The sequence below is a fragment of the Nicotiana sylvestris genome, chromosome 5, assembly GCF_000393655.2.
Source record: "Nicotiana sylvestris chromosome 5, ASM39365v2, whole genome shotgun sequence".
NCBI lineage: Eukaryota > Viridiplantae > Streptophyta > Magnoliopsida > Solanales > Solanaceae > Nicotiana > Nicotiana sylvestris.
Genome location: NC_091061.1, coordinates 2,894,839 through 2,913,700, shown reverse-complemented (window position 1 = coordinate 2,913,700; position 18,862 = coordinate 2,894,839). Strand labels below are relative to the sequence as shown.

The window sequence follows — 18,862 nt, the reverse complement described above, 5'->3', positions numbered from 1 at the left end:
TTATCAGTTCAGTTTCAGCTTTCAGTACATTGCCTTACATACTCGGTACATTATTTCGTACTGACGTCCCTTTCTGGGGGCGCTGCATTTCATGCATGCAGGTTCAGACAGATAGACGGGTAGACCTACTCAGTAGGTGTTTGCCTAAGTTTAGCTTTATCGGTAAGCTCCCTGTCCTTCGAAGTTGCCAAGTCTAGAAGTTTTGTGTACATCTTGTGTATATATGTAGATAGATTATGGGTAGGTCGGGGCCCTGTTCCGATCACAGTACATCTATCAGTAGGGGCTTGTATACATATCATGTCGATTAGCGCAGTATGTTAGGCTTGTAGGCCCTGTACGTATAGTTTGTTGGCTTGTCAGTTGTAGTAATTACGACGGCCTTGCCGGCCCAGCTGTATATTGACATTTAGTCTGTGTTAGTCTCTATGCAGTTTTATATTTTGTATCGCACATTGTCTTGTAATATGGCCCATGGCCAAAGTATACATATCCGAGTCTCTTAGTCACAAGTTGGTACACAAGGATAGATGAGACACCAGGTGTTGGTCTCACCCCAGGCTGGGGGCGTGACACTTTCGAACTAATGATTCGGCACCCGAATGATTTTTGCAGGTTCCCTCGTAAATTTCCCTCAAAACATAATCGATATCTCCTGGTCCTAGACATATCGCTAGCATGCCATCAAACGTTCTTCTGAACAGGGTTCCATCTTCGGACAAGCTGAAATGGGCTACCTTTGTACATAGGGCCCTCGATTTTTTTGGATCCAAGGGCAATTTTCCAGTCCTCAGATACTCTATATATTTGTTTCTCCAATCCCAAGTCAGTCTTGTAGAGTTTATCTCGGTGTGGCCCTCTTCTACTACCAATCTCATGAGTTGTACGGCTGCTCCTGAGTTGAGCTCATCGTCCTCGATCAAAGACCCTAAGTTAGCAAGAGCATCAGCCTCACTGTTTTGATCCCGAGGTACGTGTTGCAAGGTCCACTTCTTGAACCGATGTAATGTTACCTATAACTTATCTAGGTACCTTTGTATTCGTTCCTCTCTAACCTTGAATGTCCCATTAACTTGGTTCACCATAAGGAGGGAGTCGCATATAGCTTCGATTACCTCCGCCCCCAAGCTTTTGGCTAGTTCGAGACCGTTAATCACGGCCTCACATTCGGCCTCGCTGTTAGTCAATTTTACAGTCCTAATAGATTGTCTAACTACATTGCCTGTTGGTAGCTTCAATATGATGCCAAGTCCGGACCCTTTTGCGTTCGAGGCGCCGTCCATAAAGAGGGTCCAGATTCCCGAAGATGTCCTCGAGTTTACCAACAACTCTTTTTCGACCTCAGGTATCAGGGCCACCGTAAAGTCGGCCATGAAATCCGCTAAAATTTGAGATTTAATGGTTGTATGGGGTCGATATTCAATATCGTACCCGCTGATTTCCACGGCCCATTTGGCCAATCATCCCAAGGGTTCTGGTCCATGCATTATATTTCACAATGGGCAAGTAGTCACAACACATATAGGATGACACTAAAAATATGGTTTCAGCTTCCTAGAGGCGCTTAGCAAAGCGAGCGCCAATTTTTCTAGGTGAGGGTACCTAGTTTCGGCCTCACCTAGACTCCTGCTAACATAGTAAATTGGAAATTGCATACCTTGCTCTTCCCAGACCAGGACTTCAATTACCGCTATCTTTGATACTGCCAAGTACAGGTATAGTCGTTTGTCTGTCTTCGGTATGTGAAGCAGTGGTGGGCTCGATAGATATCGCTTGAGTTCCTCCAAGGCCCATTGGTATTCTGGGGTCCATGAAAAGTTGCTCTTCTTCTTCAGTAGTGAGAAGAATAGGTGGCTCTTATCAGAGGACCTCGAGGTGAATTGCCCAGGGCGGCTATACGTCCGGATAACCTTTGCACGGCCTTCACGTTGTCCAAAACCATGATATCTTCGATGGCTTTGATCTTGTCGAGGTTGATCTCGATTCCCCAGTTAGATACCATGAATTCGAGGAATTTACCTGATCCGACTTCGAACGCACATTTATCCGAGTTCAGCTTCATATTGTACTTCTTTAATATGTTGAAGGTCTCCTGCAAATGCTTTGAATGGTCCTTTGCTCGTAGGGACTTAACCAATATACCGTTAGTGTAAGCTTCCATTAATTTTCCTATTTGTTCCTCGGACACCCGGTTTACTAGGCGTTGATAAGTGGAACTGGCATTTTTTAATCCGAATGGCATCATGTTATAGTAGTATGTGCCGTACTTAGTGATGAAGGAGGTTTTTTCCTAATCTTCAGGGTTCATCCATATATAATTGTACCTGGAGTAAGCGTCAAAAAAACTGAGGATCTCGTGGCCGTCCATGGCATAGATCATGCGATCGATGTTGGACAAAGGGAAAGAGTCATTGGGACATACCTTACTCAAATCCTTATAATCTACACACATTCTTAATTTATTCCCCTTTTTAGGGACTACCACTACTTTTGCTAACCAATTCAGATATTTAACCTCCCGAATGAACCCTATTTTAAGGAGTTTAGATAGCTCGTCCTTGATGAAAGCATGCTTGACCTCGGACTAGGGTCTCCTCTTCTGCTTGATCGGGTGGAATTTCGGGTCCAAGCTTAGCTTGTGGGTGGTTATCTCTGGCGGGATCCCTGTCATATCAATATGGGACCAAGCAAAACAATCTATGTTAGCTATAAGAAATTGAATGAGTTTTTTTCCTGAGCTGGGGACTTAACCTATTCCAGTTCCTTGATCGTTGATTTAGTGGCGTCGGAATCATCTGGGACTATAAAAGATCTGGGAACCCCATAATTATCATCTTCATCAGTCCCTTGTTTCTCTGATTAGGTCACGGCCGGTGTCAGTTATTGCTATTTAGCCTCATGCTTTGTGACCTAACTTGGTTCCTTTGATGTTACGAATGTTGATATAAGAATCACCTCTTTGACTGCAAACATTTCCTTTGTGGTTGGTTGTTCTCCGTATGTTAGTTTAATCCTTCCTGGCATTGGGAATGTTAGCACTTGGTGAGGAGTCAAGGGCACTTCCCTCATATTGTGGATCCATGGCCTCTTGAACAAGGCGTTGTACCTCATGTCTCCTTCGATCACACAAAACTTGGCCTCATGGATGGCCCCGACGGCATTCACTGGTAATGTTGTATCCTCCTTAGTGGTTTCACATGCCATGTTGAATCCGTTCAGAAATCGAACTCACGATTTGATCCTGTAGATCGAGCTGCCCTATGACTCTCGACCGGATGATGTTGGGCGAGCTACGTGGATCAATTAACACACGCTTAACATGAAATTTATTTATGAGTATAGATATTACTAGTGCATCGTTGTAGGGCTACACGATCCCTTCTGCTTCCTCATCGTTGAAAAATAAGGTTCCTTGTGGTATGTAATCTCGAGTCCATTTTTCCCTTGTGATGAATACTTTGGTGTGCTTCAACATCGGTCTTTGAGGGACATCGACTCCACCGATGATCATGTTAATGACGTGTTGAGGTTCTTCTTGTTCGGTCTGTTTGCTAGAATCCCTATTTCTGAAATGATTCTTGGCTCGGTCGTTAAGAAATTCTTGAAGGTGCCCGTTGTTGAATAACTAGGCTACTTCCTCTCTCAATTGTCAGCAATCCTCTGTTATATGGTCGTGAGTACCATGATATTTGCACATATGGTTAGGATCCCTTTGGATGGATTGGATTGTAGAGATCGAGGCCATTTGGTATCCTTAATGTGTCCGATAGTTAATACGATGGCAGCAACATCAATATTAAAGTTGTATTCCGATAATCTTGGTGCTTCTTTAGGCCCGATAGGCCTGTCGAAACCATTCTTGCTCTTGAGTCCTCGGGTGCTCTAACCTCCTCTCATTTCGCATAGAATTCCGTCCGAATCCACTACTTCTTCGATCTCCATTGTACTGCTGGTATCAATCCCTATTTGACTTTGGCTCACCGTCGATATATCTCTTGACTCTGTCGATGGGTCTGATGGGATAAACGGACCCGGAAGGAGCCCCAAGTTGATCATCTTCGACTCTAATTTTTGATTAATATAGGTTATGCACGTCGGCCCAAGTAACAGCCGGATATTCTATCAAATTTTGCTTTAATTGCTGTGAAGACACCGAGCTTCGAACATTGAGTCCCTGGGTGAAAGCTTGGACGACCCAATCATCAGCAACCGGTGGCAGATCCATCTATTCTATTTGAAACCGAGGCACGAACTCTCTGAGCATATCATGGTCCTTCTATTTTGCTTTGAAAAGGTTTGACTTCCTGGTCTCGACCTTGATAGCCCCGGCATGTGCTTTAACAAAAGAGTATGCAAGCATAGCAAACGAGTCAATAGAATTAGGAGGTAGGTTGTGATACCATATCATAGAACCCTTTGACAGGGTCTCTTAGAATTTTTTCAACAAGACAGATTCGATCTCATCATCCTCCAAGTCATTCCCTTTGATAGCGCATATATAGGAGGTAACATGCTCGTTTGGGTCGGTCGTTCCGTTGTACTTAGGAATATCGAGCATGCGGAACTTCTTAGGGATGGGCTTGGGAGACGCGCTCGGAGTAAAAGGCTTTTGCACGAACTTCTTGGAGTCCAGGCCCTTCAATATCGGCAGTGCTCCTAGGATTTGATAAACCCTGGAATTGTAGGTTTCCACCTTCTTATCATTTGCCTCGATTTTCTTCTCCCTTAACTCTATCCATTTTGTTTGTTCTTCGATCATCTTCATGATTGCCGGGTTGGTCCATGACTCCTTCTCATTCGATCTCTCTAAGATCGGTTCATATCTATGGATAACTTTTCGGGATGGTTCGGGCTCAATCCTACTCGGTGCGCAGCTCTGGTTCTAGAGTTGGGCTATCGCCGCCTGTTAAGCATGCAACATTTCGAAGATTACCTGCATGTTGATTCCACCATCTTCACCGCCGTGAGTGCTTTGTGCAACAGATCGAACATCTCTACCGACGTTGTCCTCAGGATCGGTGGGCAAATTTGCATTGATGGCCACATGTGAGCTAACGTCGATTGAGTCTGCACCCGCGACCCCGCCGAGGTCGACTAGATGAACCTCATTTCCGGGTGCTACGTTGTCGTTTTTTCCATGATGGACGGACTCATTGTCAATATGTAGGGGTGCTGATTGAGAGTTCGACATTTTTAGTTATGGCCTGAAATCAGAGACACTTCAAAGAACAAGTGTAAAATAGTGTGTGTTATGGAAATTTTTATCAAATAATCACTATTATCCTTAGCCCCACGGTGCACTCTAACTGTTTACTCTCAAAATCGGATAACAATTAAATTTGTAAGTGGTTTTAAGGATATGTGGATTAACTTGACACAAAGCGATGAATTGAAGAGCAATTGAAATGAATAGTGATAAAATAAATTCAAACCACACAAATTGAACAATTACAGCTTTGAGAGGTTAGCCGCCCTTGAACTGGACGAACTTCGATCGATATCAGGACACATATGAAATAAGAGCTCAAAGAGAAAAATAATGTATTGCTTTAGAATGCATGTTACAATGTACTTTACAAGTGATCATACCCCCTTCATATAGCAGGGGAGTCCTACCTTAGGTTCAATTATATAAAAGGTAAAAGTCTCCTGATTTGCTGATTTGCCAGTTCCTTATTAATACGTGTCGAGATTCCCACCGCAATATACGACCAGTCACAGATATTTTGGCCTTCTGTTATTTCGATCTTCTGTAGGTTACATTGACAATGTTACCTCGAGCTCGTTTGGGATCAGGATCGATTCCGGGATCACGGACTTAATGTTCTCGAGGACGGATATTCTGATTTCGGGTTCTGGCCCGGTGGGACCGCAGGTCGATCTTCGGTTCCTCATGTTCCGAGCCCAATCTACCATGTCGTAGACGAGCCCGGTTTATAGCGTATACAATGGCAATGAATGTAAGAAACAATAACAGTATTCAATGATCCAAAAAGATGGAATATGGCACTAAATAGTACTAATAAATAGCAATAGGTAGCGTTTAAGTAAATAAAAATGTGAGAATCACTCAAAAAAGAGTGAGATTAGTGGATATTCTCTCTAATAATGATGAATGATTGATAAGCCTTTGAATACTTATGTTGTTCTTGGATCTAGAGAAAGTGCTAGACAAGAATCTTAGTAAAAAAAGGTTGTTTTTGTATGCTTACAATAGGACCAGATTCTCTCTATAAAGTCAATGTGTTTTTTTACAAATAATTATCTCATGTCCCCGATCATTTTGTCTCTTTCTATTTACAGGGAACATATTCCTAGAAACCCTAATAGTACAAATGCAGAGAATATCCACTAGAATATTCTCTTTAATGTCCTATCTTGGAACTAGTCGTTATAACTCTGTCAAAGAAGTTCGATCTCGACCTCGACCTTGATCTTTGACGACTCCTCGACCTTAATCCTTGCTGACTCTTCGACCGCAACCTTCATTGTTTCTTGAACCACTTTGACCTTGGGCATGTCTTTATTCGAGTCGTATTGGTGACGTGAGGCCTGCGAATGCCTCATTAATGCTAACATGACTAAATCATATTAGAGATAACGTATATATTGCAAACATGCATGACGTAGAATTTTAGAGGTTACAAATCATCAACTTTTCTTAGTATTCTTAAATACCTTTTTTACAACCTTAACAGAATAATTCCTAGATGTAAAAGAACTTAATTGACAGTTGTAAGTAAAGTTTTTAAATTTTAATTCTTCTGTTTTCCTAAAATTGCTAGGACTTCCTTGATTTCTTCTCAAAACTAACGCCTAATTATACTTGTTAAAAGTAAAAACGATGCTGATCGTAACATTTGGAACCTTCGGATTCAAAGTCAAACCAAGGAAACAAACAAGCATAAAAGCTATAATTATAAATCACAATCGAATATGTGAAAATATTGTCTTGAAAGCGTTACCCAAAATGATTGGACATAAAACGTTTTTGTGGGTCTAGTTTATACATGGGGTTCCAAGGTGGAAAGCTTTTCTGTCACAATGATTTCATTATCATAGTGACCATTTCTCAAGCAAATCCTCTAACCAACCAGGATTGTCGTGGAACGGTAAGCACTCTTTTATTCTTAAGTAGAGGCTTCAGGTTCGATTACTGAATATGGAGTCGGCTATGTTAGGGAAAGCTTTACACCTAATGTAAAACTTTCCAGCGAACCTGAATTTAGTCAGGTCCCAATGCAGGTACCGGATATCGATGGAAAACCAGGAACAAAAAAGCAAATCATCCTCTAAACTAGAAAAAGTAGGACTAGTCGGTTTTCCCCCATTAAGATACTATGTCAATAAGAAGAATCTACTTAAATGATAGAGATTGGCATATTTAGCTAGCTTTAATTTATTAAAGAAAGAATTTTCAAATCAAATCTTTGACAGAAGGAAAGAATCCTATGGAATATGATTGGAGTCTAAACTGGGAATATACATACACATCTAAGTCAAGAAGTCAACTTTAAGGTATTTTGTCTATTACACACAAGAGTAGAATAAAAATTTATCCATACTTAATATTATAAAATATCTATCTTACATATATATTTTTTAATTTTGTTTTGTTGATTTTTAAAGTATATTATTTAGTTAGGTATAAACATCCGTTACAGATAACAATTTATCTTGATAAGCCATGATTCATTCAATCCAATTATACGATCATCTAAAAAATAAAAAATAAAAAACATTATGTGATCATATCTTGGGGCGTCTCTAAGATGAAAAGTTATTTAGTAGGAGTAAAATAGTAGATTTTTTTAACATATTTGGCCAATCGGCTAAAATATAGTCATAGAGGTTAGTCAAATATATAAAACATACTCCCTCTGTTCCAGTTTATGTGAACTTATTTCCTTTTTGGTTCGTTCCAAAAAAAATAAACCCTTTCTAAATTTGGTAACAATTTAGCTTAAAGTTACAACTCTACCCTTAATGAGAAGCTTTTATAACCACACAAATACTCTGGGTCCCATTTGGACTTGTTTAGGACCACAAATTCCAAAAGTCTTCATTTTTTTCTTAAACTCCGTGTCCAGTCAAACAGGTTCACATAAATTGGAACGGAGGGAGTATAAACTAACACTTACATTGTATGTACATTATTCACTAATATTTCACATGATATTAGTGATAAAAACTATGGGTAAAAAATAAAACCAAGAAAAAGATAATAAAACTTCACATGATGGGATAAAATGTAATGGTACATTCTTTTTTATTTGATATTGAAGTGGGATCAATCATGCATTGGTATGCAGTGGCATATACAGAATATTTCATTAGCAGTGTTATAATATTTTTCAAGTGGATTACTGAATAAATTATTATAAAGTAGAATTTTTTCCGCTCGAATCCGGATTATTTATATCCTAAATTGTGGATACCGAACATCGGATAAAAAAATAAAGAGTATTTTAGACACTCTAAAATGATTGGAGCAGCCTTGTAAACAGTGGGGGATCATTTAATGTTCATTGTAACAATCATTGTAAAGTCTATATCAAAAAAAGAAAGTGAAACGACACATGCATTTTTCTACGTTTTAATCATAGCGTTATGATTACATTTTTCAAGTGACCATTTGGTCATGAATTCTCATTTTGTATGATTTAATGGGCGTTTGGATAAGAATTGTATTTTGGAAAAAGTAAAAAAAAATCAAATAAAAATATTTTAAAATTAGAATTGTGTTTGAATATAAATATAATTTAGAGCCGTTTTGAATTTTTGTGAGTGATTTGAAGTGAAAATTTTAAAAAATAGTTTTTAGATTTTCGAAAAATTTCTTAATTCAATTTTAAGTGAAATTTGAAGTTTGCATGGCCAAACACTGATTTTAAAAAAATCAAAAAAAAAAATAAGTGAAAATAATTTTCTTATAACCAAACGGGCCCTTAAAAATTCTCTGAAACTATCATTAAATGCTCTATTTTTTTTACCAATATCCCAATTAAGATAATGTAAAGAGACAACTATCACATCATAAAACCTTTGAGAGATCAAATCATAAATTTCGCAGTGTACTTCCTCCATAATTAACTTCATTGAATGACCTAATCTTCGTGATTTTGCTAGATATAATAAGCCAAGAAAAATATCAATAAGGATATGACTCAACTTATTATAGTGATATAACGTTTACAAAATATATTTAACTTTAATTTTTAATTTTTTTTCGGAATAGTTACCTTTCGCGCGCTATTTTTGAAAATTTTATCTCTCCCCCCTTCTCACTCCAAATTTATTTGGTCGGCGTTTAACATGTTTTGAGCAAAGATTGATTTTATGATCCATTACAAATAACCGTCTACTTAACCGCTTAATAGCCGCCAGCTATATAAGATAGCATAATCCATGAATAATATGTGTATGATGTGTTTAATCAAAGTATAATCTATATATCTTGTCTAGAAAAAGTAAACGGACAATCCGGCCGACTATCGTGTAAAGATCCATTTCTTTTTTCTTAGGCAACAAAACAACAAAATACTAAATGAGATAATTCACTTAGAATCAAGACAATTTTTAAAATAAGGTCAATATGAATATCTCCATTAAATTTCATGGGGTGACCAATTAATTTAGCAAGTTTTGATGATCCGTCAAAATTTGTGGATACAACAACAATAACAATAACTCAGTAAAATCCCACAAGTGAGGTGTGAGGAGAGTAATGTGTATGAAGATCTTACCCCTATCCCGAGGGAATAGAGAGGCTGTTTCCATCAAAACTTGTGGATAATTAAACATAATTGGTAGGTGAAGATAGAAAAAAGTTTTGATGTTTTCTGAAGACTTGTATACTACAGTACAAACAGGGGCAGAGCTAGCATAGGAGTTGCGGGTTCGGCCGAACCCAATAATTTTGGTCTAAATCAAGTATTTGTCTTAAAAAATTAATTAAATATATAAAAATTATTAACTTAAAATCCAGTAATATAAACGAACTAGAATCCCGAATTTACAAATTTTAAATTCTGACCCCACCTCTGTGTACTAACAAACACATTTTTCTTGCTATAAAAAGCTTGTATTGGAAAGGATTAAAAAAACCTAGAAATGGTCGGAAAATGCAGGGAAGGACCATGAAAATATTTTATAGATAACTGATAGAAAAGCATCAGAATGCCAATAACATAGAATTGTGGGTCTGTGCAACTGAATTCAGGTGAATTATGTCCTTTGGCATTTATGGTTCTACTTTATGTCACTCATTTACTTTGTATTTCCTTTTTCTTTACCTCCATCCACCCCCCACCCCACCCCACCCCCACCCCCACACACCAAAAAACAAAAAAAAGAACCAGAAGTTCATGCAATAAACATGTAACACATTTTGGAATTATTGAGTAGAAAATTAGGGCAGATGAATCTGAGTGTTGCAGTATAAGGTTCATATGAATCCAGTAATTTTGACACGGAATATATATTTATGTGAAAATTCACTAGAATTATAGTAACAAATAATAGATACGAACTCATAATTTTAAGAATATAACAGTTTCAATGCTAACAACGTTAAAAGTTGAATCCATAGGGATTAAATTCTGAATCCGCCTCTGCGGAAAATAGCGTGGGTACTACAATAAAGTTGAATACTTACATACAAAGACACACGATTTGATTGAATATAGTAACTGTGCAACGTAGAGGGAAGTTGAATATCATAGATATGCATCAATCTTCATTACATATCCCCTAGTCTTTTGCTAGCCTTTCCAAAATTGTGGTGCATTGAACTATATTTGGTTCTCACACATAAGTTTCACACTTCAAAAACATAATAACATGATATAAGTTTTCCATATATTTCAGATGATGAGTAACATCGTCTTGAGAGGTTTGGTAGACTCCAGCCTCCGTCATTCAGTGGTGCTGAGGGCGAGGATGAATAGGGTTTTCTTGATAAGTGTGAGCGGATGCTCCGTACAGCAGGGATTCTTGAGACTAGTGGTGTGGCATTTACCACCTTTCAGTTTACTAGGGCTGCCTTCACATGGTGGGAGGCGTATGAGAGGCGTAGGCAGGTTGGAGTAACACCCCTTACTTGGCTTTGCGACAGGGGGATATGACGGTGACACAGTATGAGTCGAGGTTTTCTGAGTTGGCTCGTCATGCCATTTGGATGGTTCCGACAGATCGTGAGAGGATTAGGAGACTTGTTGATGGCCTTAACTATCATATCCGTATTCTTATGACCCGAGAGAGGGTGTTGGGTGCTACGTTTGAGGAGGTGGTCGATATCGCTCATGATATTGAGACGGTTTTGTTTTGCATCGTTATGTTAAAATATTATGACCTCCGAGGTTTGGTTCAATAACAAAAGTTGTACCACTTAGAATGTATGGCTTCACAATGTACACTATTTTCGAATCGGAGAGCCTTTTCTCTTTTACTTCACATAGTTTTTCACTCCTTTCCCTCATAGCGAAATAATGAATTTATTAGTACATACAAACCAAATACATGCATTAGCTCTACGTACCCCCGTTAGCTTTCCTTGAAAGGAGAAGGCTCCGAAAAAAAAGAGAAGGAAGGTTGGAATGCCAACATGCGTCTACTATTGAATTCACGCAACCGACTCATTGTACTACTAGTTACTGCTATGGTAGGTGCACATTTTTCAAGACGAGTAGGAATTAGTTTCAATAACCAAAAAACTGAACATCACACTCAGAAACTGATAAAGGAGGTGGTGAGGGGCCAATACTAATGGAGAAATGACATTGTATAGACGCTCTCGAAATAATAGCCAAATATATATATTCATTGTATATTATATACACATTTTATATACTTTTTCGGCTACCAAATGTAAATAGTTTCTGGCGCGGGCTAAAAGTGAAAAAAACCCAATACTAATAGCGCAGTCTCCTGAAATGGAAATGTAACACAGGAACTTCGGCAGATAATGCTAATATTGACATGTTCACAATTACAAACTATTCCACAAACATAAAGGTAGTAAAAAAAATATATATTGCAACAAAACCAAACTTTATGAATGGTTAATCAGACCACAATAGACATGACAAGGACGAGACAGCAAAGCAAATATTACAGTAGCAAGCAATTTTTTGTACTCTAAGATGAGCAACAGCCACCACTCTGTGTCACCGGCTGTCCACGGATATTCACGGTTGGAGGCTTAGCGGAATTATTGGCTGGTTGGCTTGCCATCCTGCATTCAGGAGAACATTAGAGAGGAGAAAAATAGAGGCAAGCAAAACGAGGACCACCGACACTACTTTATCTCTTAAAATGCAAAAAGATCATTTGGAAGACACCTTCAATAGCATGAAAATGAAGCTGAACTCTACTTATAACCAACCAACTGCACCTGGTTGGCCCAAACTAACTAGCCCAACCATGTAAAAAGGCCCACAATTGGCCCAAACCCTTTGTTTTGTATCTGGCCAGGGGGCGGTAGGATCAGTGGTAAGTGTTTGGTTAGCCAACAGCCTGGTGAACCAACAGGGCCAAGCCAAGAGCATGCTCAGCTAGAATGAAATTTTAACTCTCGCCGAAAACATCATTTTATTCATTCTATTGCTTATGAGGTTGCGTACAACAGCCTTAATGCACAAGTTTTTATTAGGCATTACACCCAATTATTCATTCATGAAGTTTGGGCTGTCAATTGCACCAAAAAGAAAGTTCTAACAGATCTCCGACAGTTGTGCAGCTTTTGAAACGGCTAGTTTTTTAGCCAATTGGCCAAAAAATGAATCCCATACCCTCCCCCCTTTTTATTTTAACTTCTAAAAATTACGCTTTAGCTCCAAAACCTTTTACCCCCCCCCCCCCCAAACACACACAAGGGCGAAGTCATCTTTTACAAAGGGTGGTCAACTGACCACCCTTCACCGAAATATTACGAAAAATTACATTGTGTATATAAGTAAAATGCTGATTTAAGATGTATAAAATATATATTGAACACCCTTTGTCGGGAATTTTCTCTTAGTTCTTTCAAGTTTGAACACCCTAGGAAACACTGCCCCCCCCCCCCCCGACCGAACACACACACAACAAAAAAAAGAAGCTCACAACTTTCTTAACTCTATTAATATTTGCTTAAACTCTGAATTTTCAATCTTTCAACTCTTAATTTCTCAAGCAGTTCAACAAGTTTGTGAGTCGAGCTACAATTAAGGCCTCCAATATTTTAGTTACTATCAGCAATTTGTACCTAATCGTTCCAAGTTTTAGTTTAATAACTAGTCTTATAAAAGAATTACTAGTTTTACTTCTATATATTTGTTACTCCATCCTTCAGAATTTATGTGAAGGCATTAGATGATAGAAAACGCAAAGCACCTAAATAGCACCACAGATCAGGCTTGAGCAACTTACGAAAGCTACAAGAGGTTATTAAAATTTTACTGCCATCTGAAATGAGTACGTGTTTACCTATTTTTGATAGCAGAAGTCATAGCCATGAAAGCCTGTTCTACATTCGTAGCATCTTTAGCACTGGTCTCCAAGAATGGAATACCTATTTCATCAGCAAATGCCTAAGAACAAAGAGGCCAATCAGTATAGTTTGAATTTTGGAGCAAAGAATTAAATATATGGTGGAAAATGGATTTACCTTAGCTGTTTCATATGAGACAACTCTATTTGCAGTAAGGTCAGACTTGTTCCCGACAAGAATTTTGTTAACGTTGTCACTAGCATAACGATCAATTTCACTCAGCCACTGTTTTACATTATTGAAGCTCTCTTGATCTGTCACATCATACACAACCTACCCAAGAGGCCATTGAGAAACATCAAAAGATACAAAATAACAATTGATGACAAACTTTAAGGGAAAACACTTACTATTATGCCATGGGCACCACGATAATAGCTGCTAGTGATGGTCCTAAAGCGTTCTTGTCCAGCTGTATCCCACTATGTGGTGTCAATTTAGAAAAAAAAACTAGGATCATTATTCCAGTTAAGAATTTGACTCAAAGAAAATCAGCAACATAAAAGAATTTAAACAGAAAAGTGAAGTCTTACAATCTGAAGTTTTATAGTCTTCCCATCTTGCTCTACTGTCCGGATTTTCTACATGAAAAGATTTGGTAAAATGAGCAATTACATGTATTTAAGAATGTGATGGAAGAATAACATCACAGAAGACTCCAACTATACATAAATGAAGTAGCTCATCAACTACAATGGTATTTACTTACAAAATCAACTCCAATAGTGCTTATGTAACTTTCCAGGTATGTGTCGTCCTGATGGCAATACAAAGACAAACAGTCAGTGCCATTTGCAGAAGATAACTTGAACCACATTAACCTATATTCTGGTAACTTTTGCAGTCGAGGCGAGAATATCCAAGAACAAAATTTCATTCTTAAAAAGTCTCTAACAATGAAGCTCCATAAGCAGAAAGATGCATCATCAATTATTCAGAGGTTTACAGTCGAACATGAAACTAGAAGTGTATCAATAGTGCCTTAGGAAGAAGGGACAACGTTGATGCCAGAAGTAGTTTACCAAAGTAAACAAGAATGATCATAATACCGCAAGATGGATCAAGGTGAACGCCTACAGACTATAACAACTCTACAAGAGTTCTAAGGAGATTTGTAGTAATAAAAAATATGCATGAAAATTAGATGAAGTAGTCAGGATTTTCAAGGAGATGCAACGCAGAAAGAATCCTGCCAAGTTTGGAAGTATTGGCCACTGGAAGATGGAATAACAGCAGCACAGTTGCAGAACCACCCCAAAAGGTTTACAGTTATTGATTTTCTCTCCTAGTCAAAAAGATAATCAATAAGAAAACTTTTTTATTTGTGTGGATAAAGTAGATCAACAAGAAACTTGCCAAAGCAAAAGAATAGGGAAGTGCTAAAGCAATAGTGTTAGTCAATAGCTCATCGGTGTTGTAAAAGGCTCGGCTAAAGTGTGTTTAAGTGTTGAAGCTAAGTATAGCGCAAGTTGGGCGCTTCTCCTTGCTTATGTGACTCCAAGGTGCTAAAGCGTGTAATGAAGCCTCATCATCCATGAGCTCTATCATCAAGAGGGCAACGATAAAGTATACACATTGTAGGGAAAGTGATGTATCAAATTAGACAAAAGAAATTACACCTAAAAACGAGAAATTAACTTTCCATGTATAAAAAAACTATTCCTTCACCCGATTTGGAGAGTTAAAACTAAATATTTACATCAGGATCAGAAATTTAAAATGGTTCTTTTACTTAATTTGCATAAATTTGAATTCATATATTTCACTAAACTATAGTTTTTCCAATTACTACGTCCATATAATTGTTGTTTCTTCATAATTATCTTTTCTTGCATTACAGCCTTATTTATTTATTTATTTACTTTTTCCTTTGTGCCTTTCTACGGAAAAACCCACATTCTAATGAGCTTTGTGCTAGAAGCCCCAACAGGTTTTGGCAATTTATATGCTCTTTGGCCTTTGACAAATGTGCTCATAAATAACTGATTAAAGCTAACGGAGAAGGAAATTAAAAAGAACACAAAATGGAAAGGTGGTGCATATGGCCAACATGCTCCCTATGGTTTCGGTCCTCCATTTGATTTCTTATCAGAAGAAATCAGCATTTATGTTTTATAAAGAAAGAAAGAGAGATACTATAGTACAGCTAATTTCATGATAAAAAAACTTACGGCAAACCTCAGAAGAAGACATGATTTCCCAACGCCAGAATCACCAATGAGCAAAAGCTTAAAGAGGTAGTCACTGCAAGGAAAGAACAACAAATGCAATCATCGTACAGTTTATTAGCTTGCTAGGTACTTAAAGTAAGGGTCTCTATAATAAATTGCGCTACATATTTTGATTAACTTTTCATTTTAATCCTATTACTCCTTTTAAAAGATAATTTGCACTGTTATAGCATGTAGTATGGTTATATGTGACTACTAAGATAACTGGGATTAGAAAGAGAACGTTTAAGGATTTTATCCTATTTGATAGAGTATAGTAACCTAAAACAACTACACCTCAATCCCACACTAGCCGCTGATGGGTATAGGCATCCTCAATATCCATTCCTATCTTATGCTATCATGTTTAATCATGCAAAGTTAACACGTATAAATAACACCCAAAATATCACGCACTAACTCTGGCATATGTTAAATTTGGGTCAGGGCTAAATTGAGTCTAGTTCATTCCTACTCATCCCTGGAGTGCACCTGATACATTTTGAGGCTATGTTAGGTGACACATCATCCAAGTTTAACTAAACTTTGCTGAACTAGGGTCAAGAACTAAGATCAAACTAGTTCCCACTTAAATCACTTTACCCCCTTCTCCAAAGACAACAACTCAGAAATTATCATTTATCTGAGAAAATATCATGGAAACAATTTCAGCCAATTTCGAGGTAAGAATCAAAGTCTATGACTCTGCCTAACTAAGTCTCAAACCTCGTGTTATGGAGAAGCACTACAGACAGCAAGTTACTTAGGATAAGTAGCAGTAAGGCAGAGTACATGCGCGGCAAGTTTAGCTAGTGAGATAGGAACAAAGTTAACATGAGATTAGATGGAAGTGAGGTACCTAAATGTAGACATTTTAGATATATAGGCTTTATATTCTAGGAGAATGGAATGATAGATGAAGATGTTACGCATAGGATAAAAGTAGAATGGTAGAAATGGAGGAGTGCCACAGGGTATCATGTGATAGGAAGATGCCAACCAAAGTGAAAGACAAATTCTATACAACATTTGTAAGGCCAGCAATGCTCTCTTGAAGAAAATGTTGGGCCTCTAAATCTCAACATATCCACCGGATGAGTGTCGTTGAGATGCGAATATTAAGACGGATGTGCGGTCATATAAGATTAGATAAGATCATAAATAATTACATCCATAGAAGGTCAAGTAGCACATATAGAGGATAAAATAAGAAAATGTCGCTTGAGATGATTTGTCAACGTGTTACCTAGGCCTCCATATGCAACGATTCTTAAATGTGAAAATATGAAGATTGATGATGTTAAAAGATGAAGAGGTAGACCTAAATTCACATGGAAAGAAGTTATCTTAAAAAATCTAAAACATCTAGCAATCAGGTAAATCAACAAAAGATAAACAACAATGGATGTTCAAAAATCTGTATAGATGAAAAAAACTAGAAGACTATGTTTACCATAAGACTCTTAGTATACTAGAGATATAACCACTAGAGTATACTAGACAATTCCTAGTGTTAGATAATCCTTAAGTATGAGTATTAAAACATCATGGATCCAAATATAGCATTTATGATATTCAGGATTCATAAAGTCGGGGGGCAGATCTGCAATACAATATGTAGGTTCACCTGAACCTAGTAGCTTTTGCACAAACCTTATATATATTAAGAATCCACTAGATATCTATAAATATTTATTTGCGAACCCAATTATTATTGTATACCAACTTGAGATCGCTGTAGGAACCCATAAATTTCAAATCCTCGATTCACCTGCGTGATACAGCGGATCCTAACTAACTTGGGATTAAGGTGTAGTAATTGTTAGTCATATACCTATGAAAGATACATGGATTTTCTCATAGATCATCCTCTAAAAATTTTATATTATAATGTTCAACCACCATCCTTGTGCACCAAGTTTATCAGGGGATTTATTTAGTCATTTTATGATAGTGCAAAAACACGGATATTAACGGATGTAAAGTTGAATGGAAAATCAAGAGATAATCCTAAAAGTTAGCTGCTAATTGTGATTTTAATGACTGAGGGTTCACAAATTTCGCTAATATTAAATACATAAGGATCCTATCTTAAATTCAAGCACAGAATCTACAATTCGACACTGAACGTTATATGATAAAGAAACAAAATGAAATTTATTCAATGCTTTAACAATAATGCGATATTCAAAGAATAAGGATAAGGAAGAGGATAAATGGAACTTACTACTCGGGATTCATTGCGATCGAGGGAAGATAAAATTCGCCGGTGTCTGAGATATTTACCGGCGAGAATTGACCGGAATCTGAATCGGAATCTTCGTAGGTGAATTAAGAAGCAAAAATGTGAGAAGCAAAAGGATATGGAATGAGAGAGCACGTGTGATGAAGACACGTAAAGAAGGCGATGAAAATTGAGGAGGAGAATTTGCTTTTCGTTTTGCTTATTTTTCTTTTTGGATTAGTTTGAATTTACTCGATGCTTTAACTTGAGACCAATGTTTTAAAAGGCTTTTTTGGAACTTGCCTCGAGTCTCGTCTCCGAGTGTGGTACAATCGAAATGCCTTAAGGCTAACATATATGCCCCCAAGCGTTCGATTGTGCGTCACAAACATACCTAGCACTCGACACTCAGGACTTGCCAATAATTTCTATGCAAATCATAATTTTTTTTTTAAATCCCTCCCAAATTAGGAGGATCTATAGTGTTTCCACACTTCCCCTCCATGGTGACTCGAACCCAAGACCTAACGATCGTAGGTGGAGGTGCTTTTACCAACTGAGCAAGCCTCACTTGTTAGCTTATTAGCATTATTAGCATTATTGCCCCTTAAATTTATTTAACAAATAATGTTTAAAGTATTATTGATCTATAATAATATGTAGAGTGAAAGTAATTCAATTTACAAGCTATAGTATCGCATATTTGCTAATTGAGAATATTGTGATGGTGACTATTATTTGAATTTTTTTTCTAATACAAATAGCCAAACTTTATATTTTTACCTCCTAGATATTCGTATCTTAGTTTTATGTTTTTCAAAATTATCGAAGTTTTATTATTTTCCTATTTAAAAATAAATTTATGAATTATATTAGTACTGATGAACCTTATTGATT

The 18,862-nt window shown here is 37.4% G+C and overlaps 1 protein-coding gene across 1 annotated transcript; it reads right to left on the bottom strand.

Annotated features, from left to right (window-relative positions):
- Positions 1–11,954: 11,954 nt before the first annotated feature.
- LOC104219392 (ras-related protein RABD2a-like) lies at positions 11,955–18,219 on the bottom strand. Its single transcript, XM_009770077.2, has 8 exons — positions 17,969–18,219; positions 15,703–15,775; positions 14,241–14,288; positions 14,065–14,112; positions 13,882–13,953; positions 13,649–13,804; positions 13,468–13,571; positions 11,955–12,235 (listed from the first exon to the last, which is right to left on the bottom strand). The coding sequence occupies exons 1-8, from the start codon at positions 17,980–17,982 to the stop codon at positions 12,139–12,141; spliced, it is 612 nt and encodes a 203-aa protein (XP_009768379.1). The 5' UTR covers positions 17,983–18,219; the 3' UTR covers positions 11,955–12,138.
- Between the last annotated feature and the right edge of the window lie 643 nt (positions 18,220–18,862).